Source organism: Danio rerio, chromosome 10, assembly GCF_049306965.1.
Source record: "Danio rerio strain Tuebingen ecotype United States chromosome 10, GRCz12tu, whole genome shotgun sequence".
In the NCBI taxonomy this organism is placed as follows: Eukaryota; Metazoa; Chordata; class Actinopteri; order Cypriniformes; family Danionidae; genus Danio; species Danio rerio.
In genome coordinates, this window is record NC_133185.1 from 7,742,501 (window position 1) to 7,751,215 (window position 8,715).

The 8,715-nt window shown below is 35.2% G+C and overlaps 1 protein-coding gene across 8 annotated transcripts in view; it reads left to right on the forward strand.

Moving 5' to 3' along the window:
* The window catches only part of psd3l (pleckstrin and Sec7 domain containing 3, like), a 243,279-nt gene extending 237,284 nt beyond the window's left edge, over positions 1-5,995 (forward strand). For all 8 annotated transcript variants that reach the window (XM_068223894.2, XM_073914406.1, XM_068223895.2 and 5 more), the window contains one exon: positions 3,221-5,995. In XM_068223894.2, the coding sequence (XP_068079995.1) occupies positions 3,221-3,421 (201 nt within the window). In that variant the 3' untranslated portion in view covers positions 3,422-5,995. The remainder of the gene's footprint in view (positions 1-3,220) is intronic.
* The last annotated feature ends 2,720 nt before the right edge of the window (positions 5,996-8,715 follow it).

Here is an 8,715-nt window from a genome sequence, read left to right on the forward strand (position 1 = left end):
AAATCTTTTTTTTATTTGAAAGTCTACAAAACAAACCATTGTTATACAATAACTTGTCTAATTACCCTAACCTGCCTAGTTAACCTAATTAACCTAGGTAAGTCTTAAATGTCCGTTTAAGCTGTATAAATAAAATAAAAGCTGTATATCTTTAAAATTATCTAGACAAATATTATTTACTGTCATCATGGCAAAGATAAGATAAATCAGTTATTAGAAATCAGTCATTAAAACTATTATGTTTTGAAATGTGTTGAAAAAATCTGCTCTCCATTAAACAGAAATTGTGGAAAAAAATAAACAGGGGAGCTAATAATTCTGACTTCAACTGTATATAAAATGAATGCACATCAACTTACCAGTAACTTTTTTAATGTATGTCCCTGTAAGAAAATATGATTAATAATTTGATATTCCACAACCGCAATAATCAAACCCTTGGGAACAACTGTGGTCAAAACCAAAGTTCACAGGACTGTTCTCTAGACTCTTCTCAAGTGGTGGACTGCTTGCTGCCGAACCGCATCATAGCTCATTACCATAAAGTTGACTTGATTTCAACGCTCCCCAACGCCCACATCTGTCAAGACACTCTGTGCCGCTACCAGTGTTGCCAGATTGGGTGGTTTGAATTTGTGCGGGTAAAAAATGGCATAGGCCGGTTGACAAAAATTGGGCGGGTTTGAAGCATAAATTTTATATTCAACTTATTTAACAAAACATAACTGTGTGCTCCTGTTCTATTGCCCCCTCAGAAAGAATTTGTTCCCCTCCAGTTTTGTTCACTCAAAACTGAAAATTCTTTCTCTCATTAATTACTTACACCCTCGTCATTCCATCCTTCAGAACACACATTTAGATATTTTATAACATGAAATAGCAATTAAATTGTGAGATTAAAGCTAGGCCTATAGTCCAGAGATCTGGTCCCCGCATCAGGTCAGGGTGCACCCATATATAGCATTTAAAATGCACACACGGCGGCTGAGGTGCACTCAACTTACACAGGAGAAAACTGGACTAGTGGGTGACATGAAGATGAGCTGCCTAATTCATTACATGTTTTAGTGAACTAATTCTTTAAATACAACTCTGTTGAGCTCTAAATGGAAAAAACACAGAAGAAATCTGCCGTTACATTAATTTTAGCCGAGACGTAACTGCCAGTCATTTACGTTAGTTGTCAGTTGGGGGATGTGTAGCCTAATAAAAATGTTTAGTTCACTGCACAGTCCCACAGTAGTCTACACTAAAATTAATACTAATTATTATTAATATTATTAAAATTAAGCTAAAATTGACGCAGAACCCTTTTGAATTTTTGCTTTCATTTTGACTTGGCTAAAGTGCACAGTTTTGTAAAGAAACATCCAATTATACAGCAGTAGTCAAGTTAGGACACTTAAAAATACGCTTTGAGTTTAAACTGCGAAGTCTAGTTTACAGTCATAAATAAAATAGGTATAGTGAATGTGTAAGTGGATTTGCAACCTCTCACAGGAAAAATTGCAGGTAAACTGAATGAAAATCTTTTAAAAATATGTAATTTAGGCTATACTGCTATTTGCTCATGCAAAATTAAACACCAGAATATATATTGTAGGCCTATTTAGCATATTGATGTGGTTTTGACTTGTAGCTCATGGCCCTACAAAATGAAAATGTAACCTGAAAACAAGTTATTAAAATAGGCTTAATAAATAATTAAAATGATGAGTAGGCCTGGTAACCTAATGGTTTATGATGACGTTTTTACAATTGCCAACCGGACAATATCACGAAAAAAAAAACTCATTTATGATAGCCTAATATAAATCTTTATTTTTACCTTTAAAATTATGAAAACACTTTATAGTCTAGCCTATTGAGTTGTGTGTTATCCCAAAATTTAACCAATTTTCATAGTAATAACTGTGAATTTCGGTATTTTTTTTAGGTAGCCTATTTTTCTGGCTACACTAATGCCTTAAAATGTAACTAAATAGTTTCTTAAATAACATTAGATTAACATACAACTTTTTCCTAACACTGATATTGGTTGGGTCAAAGGTTACGTGAAGCATGATGACTCGGTTATGCTGATTTCACTATATTTATTTACCGGTTATGGAATAGTCTAACTGTGGGTTAGCTTGCATGCATGGGCATAGTTTGACGTCTTTACCTAAAACTTTAAACAATTATATTTTTTGAAATAAGACTGAAAAAATAAGAAGAATAAAATATGATTTAAAGCCCACGTTTGGCGCTGAAGCCATGATTTGTCTGCGTTTATGTAAACGGTATAATTGCATTACCTTCATTGATAAAATCAGTAATTGCAAAACTGTGCATATTATTACAACTATAAAAAAGTATATTAATGCCTTACGTCAGTAACTTAGGCAGTAATGCAAAGAAAAAGTAAATAAGTAAATAGCCTAAATGAAATGAACAAGAAAGACCAAAATCAGCAGGTCTACTGGGATTAAAATGCCACCTCAGTTATGACATCCTGGCTCCGGGCCTGTCTAACATGAACTATCAATGAATGACTATATTGTCATTAACTAACATTAACAAAGATGAACAAATACTGTAATAAATGTTTTGTTCATTGCTTGCATAAATATTTTATTGGAACATTGTTCATTTGTGTTTGAATACATTTTGGTAGCACTTTATTTTAATGTTCAAATCCTTATATTTATAAATAATAAAGCTCAATAAAGTACTAGTTTGCTGCTTATTAATAGGTGTGTATCTGTTTGTATAATATAGAAATAATAATTATTAAGGGGTTCAGGTATTGGATTAGCAATGCATAATAATATGATACTTTGTAGGTACTAATAAACAGGCAATATGGTAAGAGTAAGCAGGCAATAACCCAGTATCTAGTGAGAAATCATACTAAAAGTAAAGTGTTAGCTAAATTTCAACATGAGGGTATGTAAACATTGACAGCTTTTTCACCATGGGCTGAACAAACTCTATTGTCTATTTTGTCCACAAGTTCAAAATTGGGTTCCGCATGAACAAACAGTGGCTTTACCCATAGTATCTTAACTTCAATGAGTCACTCACAAGGTGGCATTTAATTTAAAAGGTACAGTAACTGCGTGTGTTGGCAGCGAGGGTTTGGAGCGGAGCTATTGTTAGAAGTCACGTCTCGTTCGTCTGCACGGCAGGTGATGACATGATAATGGAGTCTAATGGATTCTCTGAATTCTCTCTGAAGGAGAACCGTTACGAGATGTACGTGAAGCTTCTGAAAGAGGGGGTGAAAGAGCTGCTGACGGCGAAGGATGGCGACGCAGCGCTGAAGAAGTCGCAGTCCAGCCCTTCTCTCAACCAGGATTCCCAGCCGGCCGCCGCCAAAGTCAAGCGCAACACGTCCGAGCGGAAGGATTACCGGCCTGAAACTCCTAAGGTTACATAGGCAGTGTTCTGCTTTTCTTTCTGAGAGCCATTGTATATCACGCGTGACTGTATTTTGATGTAATTTATTTATCTGCCGACAGTTGTATCAGAAAACATTTGTGTAAAATGTCAATTGATCAATTGATTGGAAGTTGTACATCTCTAGGTCTCCCTTGACCAGCCGGTTCTTGTGGAGCAAATAGTGTGGTTTTCTTTTTTATTTGTTAGCGTGTCCAGATTTAGTAGTTGCACTTTATTTTACAGTGTGTGCACTTACAGTACACAGGAAATGACTTAATAGGGTTAAGGTTTGGTTTAGGGGTAGGACATGGTGACTGTAAAATAAAGTGCTAGCGATTTTTGTTTAGAGAACATGACTGTCTCTTGATTGTGCTGTTCCCCTAATTTGCTTTTCCTTCAAGAGAAGTATTTTCTTCAAGTTAGTGGAAAGGTCCACATGTAGATATCCCGCAGTAGTCTCACTCAGAGCGTTAACTTTTATTTTAATATATAAACGAGCAACAGATATAAGCTGAAACGCTAGAAAGGGTAATTTTGAGGATCCTTCAGGTTGTTAATGCATGGATTCGATGCGGAATTTGTCACGAAAGCCTTTGGTTGTCGTTGCTGATGTAGTTCACTATTAACCACCTACTAACAAACCACCGAATTGTCGATATTGCATCTACTCACGCGCATTAATGGATCGTACCAGCATGTCACAGCAATGGACCGAAACTCAAAGCAGATTATTTTCTAATGATGATTTCGAGGTACTTGCTGAGTTACGGCGTTTCAGACTGCGAGATGACATTAACGTCATCCACTGTGCAGTTTGTGCCATCTATTTTTTTATCTGTTTGTTGAAGTAAAGAGTATACTTCTGCTTTTTCAGTAGTGTAAATGCCAATTCTCCTTTTGTGTATTTTATAATCTTATATATACACATATATATATTTGAATTTTTAATTCTCAGTTCAGAACATTATTGTTGTAAAGATGACGGTAGTATTTATAGTGCACTTTATTAGTTCCTTTGACTCTTTTAGAGAGTTTTTTAAAGGGTAGTGATATGTCACTTCATTATATCACAGGTTTTTCCAAGCATAACCAAAAGGATGGTTGGTTTTATTGAAGGTACACAGCCGAAGGTACAATTTTCACTCGTGTAAAGTCGTGTTAGTTTGTCCGTGCTCGCGTGTGTTTTTGCTGTCATGTTTAGGTTGTTCGAAGACACGGTTTGTAGAAGAATTTAGAACAGGTTGCTTTTCGTGATGCTGACTTTGAATTTCAGATGACATTTTCATTACCGATGACATGTCGTGAACACTATATGAACGTTCTACGCTGTTTATTGCACACCAACAAAGATTGTCCACGGTGGATCTATTTACTCGTTTGAGCTTTTAAAAAGGAATATGAATATGAAAAGCTGTTCACATTTACAGATATTAGTCCCCGAAGTCTATAATGACATTTGTTTACTTGAAATGTTTTTTGAGGACACTTTATTATTATGTTTTTGCTAGAATTAAACAGATAGAAAGAATTCGTTCATATCTACGTTGTGTTATTGCAAGCTCTTTCAATGGACTTTATAGATTGTTGCTGCGTCATGTTTTTTTTTCTTGCTGTGAAATCGCAGGACATGTCATTTCTCCTGTCCAGTTCTGAATACAGAATTAGCACTTAGATGATGTTTATTTTTATTTATTTGTTGCAAAGTGTAGAACAAAAAATTATTTTTGAGCAGTATTTACTCGCATAGTAATCAGTACTATAAAACTGTCATCAGTGTGAAAGGCCATGCGAAGAGATATGGACTCTTCTTTTATGTGCTGCAGTGTTCCATGTTATTTGTTCACGCTTCTCCAGACCAAATAGATTCCTGTGACACGTAACTCTGGCACTAACCCTTTAACAGTGCACGTCGTAGTACTTTTAAATAGTATCTCCATTCGTTATTATTTTGCATAGGACGGAAATCATAAGAAGCGATGGTGGCATGCAAGTGGACTTCAAAATGAAAACAATAACAACATGAAAAGCAGTCAGACTTGCATAATTAAAAGCATTTAAGAGTCAGATATCTGTCTTAAGATGATATTTTCGACTGAAAAATTTGCTTTGTGTGTGACTTTTAATCTCCCGGGTGTGAACTACTCTTGTTTACCATGCCACAGTGTTGTTTATTTCTCCCTGAGCTGAACTTGATTGTATACATCTTGACTTTTTGTCCACGCAGATGTCATCTTTGTCTGTTTACTTTCTCAAACCCTGTAATGTATGACCTCCTCTCAAGATGCAATTGTGTGAGTATTGAAGGAGAGCAGCTGGTTTTAATGCGCCTTAGCCATCAGTTGGGCCGTTTGGTGTCCAAACTCAGATCTAGTGAACTTTCTCTCTCTTTTTTTTTTTTAGCTGTGATGCTGTACTTCTCCTGTAAATGTTGTTAAATATGCCTGTCGCCCTGTGTTCTGAAGACTGAATTAGTTTGGTTGTGATCGGTTGGCATGAGCGTGTCTTACGCCTGTCCACAAAGATCAGGGACACAATGTTGGCTTCAGTGAATAAAACACTGTATTTAATCGTTCATCGCATCTGCATCTCGTTTGTGTCTTTGCCCCTGACCACAACCGATTGTGTCGGGAGACCACAAAAATGATGATTTAATGTATAATTGTATAAATATGCTGAGATGGCAAAAGTACATCCATTACACAAGTAAGTACAGATCCTCATGTTTAAAAGGACTCTGGTAAAAGTCGAAGTACTGACTACACTTTTGTACTCAAGTAAAAGTAAATAAGTACTGCCTGAAATGAGTACTTAAGTATAAAGTATTCACCTGTTTTAGTTTCACAGTGGTAACCACACTGGACATCATGTATACATCTATACAAAATAACGTGCATTTCTCATTTTTTGGTAAAGATTTTGTGGCCAATTTTTAGCTGCAAACTAGTCAACCAACATCACTCTACAATATTGTATCATTACCTGGACACAAAACATAACTTTACACCTGTTACGAAAAATAGCTGCCATCCTACATATACAGTAGCCTAAAATAACCTGATGTAAAACTAAAGTGGTTTTCCCTGTACATTATCCAGAACACGATAGACTTTATTTTACATCTCTTATGTTGTTACTATTGAAATCAAAGATTTAAACGCATTCCCATTGAAGAAGCTCTAACAAATGAGGTTAACAGGAAATATTTGAGCGAGGCATTCCTAACGAGTCAATTAATTTAAAAAATGAGCCGTTAAAAATGAATCTGAATAAACAATTCAGTGACAAAGATAAAGATTTGGCGCCACCCATTGGACGTTTTGGTTTTAATATAATGTAGCCTCTAATAAAAAAATAATAATGTTATAAATTTCAGCATTTGGAAAAATCATAAAATAAATTAAAGGTTTAATATGAAATCTAAGATGTAAATAGATGAGTAGACATGTAAGAGAGACATCATTTCAGTGTTAATAGGTTTTGGACAAACATACCATTAAAATATTTTGTGCGTCTCGTTTACCTGTGATCCGATCAACCAAAATGCATCATTTTACCTGGTATATACTTAACATCAGTCATGTTTACATCACAGATTCCCTCTCTCTCATCAAAGCTCGCCATTCTTGCCGTCCCCATGGTAAGCCTACTTACGGCGCGAGATTTGATGAGGTTAAAAAAAAAAACACGCACTGCAGCACGCAGGTGCACAACGACAGAAAAACGATGGAATCAAAAAGGCGTTCAATATACGCAATAACAATAAATATTATAAATTGCGCCACAAAACACAATAAAACAAAAACAAGCCTGATTTAAAAAAATTTAAGGAGTAGAAAGTACAGATATTTGTGTAAAAATGTTAGTAGAAGTAAAAAGTTGTCAGAAAAATAAGCAGTGAAGTAAAGTACTGATACCAGAAAAATCTACGTAAGTACAGTAATGACGTATATGTATTTCGTAACCTCCCATCTCTGTAAATATGACTATATTGTTGCATAACAAATGTGAAAGGATGGTTAAGATGGCAGTATTAAAAATATAAATGAATGTGAATGTCAAATATATACATGTTTTAATCTGATGTTATTTTCAAAGGTGTCTCACAGCAGTAATAGAATTTAGATGACTAGTTTCAGACATTCTTCAGAAACACAAAAGCTGCTTATTATCTATGCCTTGATTCTGTGAACAGCATCAACAAACACTTTCAGCTTCAGAAAATACAACAGCAGTTCTTTCTTTCTTTTTTTGATTAAGCCGGTTTCACCATATGAACAGCTGTGATTGTAAACTGAAAAATGCACACACCAGCAGTTCAACCTTCACATCCACTAGAAATGAAAGTAACAAGGCCTGATTGCTTTAAATGAAAGCTGTGAAGCTGATCATCATCGCACACCAGTGTGGACAGAGAAGATCACATTCATATGGATGAGGTAAGGATTTCCTGGAAACACTAATTTGCCTGGCCATGAGGATGAGAAAAAGCAGACAGATTCTACTGTTGAAGCCACATCTACCCATTAACCAACCTATAAATCAGAGATGTCCAAACTAGAGCCAGCTAGTCAAAGTTAGCCTATTCTAACCTTTGATTTTTCTCACCACGCCATTTGAAAAGGAGAGGGAGAATGATAAGGAGGTAGTCTTTGACAGAGATGGTCATTTTTAATTTAATGTGAGCTTTTGTTTGTTGTTTTGTAGTTTCTTTTTTTGTAAATAAGTCAGATTTTTGTCACTCAACGACATCACAAGACATCGCATAGCAAATCAAGATGGAGCAGCTTATTCAGCATTGAATTCCATTGTGTTATTAATAGAATTGTTTATGTTTTTATAGTAATAAATTCATTATACTTTTTTAAATACACTGCTTTATAAAATAAATTACAAAATTACTCATAGAAACTTTGGTGTAACACAGTTTGGTATATATTTACCTTTGGCCCACAGCTCTCAATCAAGTTTGGTTTTTGACCCTTTATAAGAAAAAGTCTGGGCACCCCTGCTCTAAATCTACCCGTATACACACACACACACACACACACACACACACACACACACACACACACACACACACACACACATATATATATATATATATATATATATATATATATATATATATATATATATATATATATATATATATATATATATATATACATACAACAGTTCTGTCTGGTTCTCAAATCTGATTGGCTGATAGGCGTGCGATATTCTGCAATCAGAACTCCTACAGCCTCTTTACCCTTTGTGTATTACTCCGCCCACATACAGCCAGCAAATAGC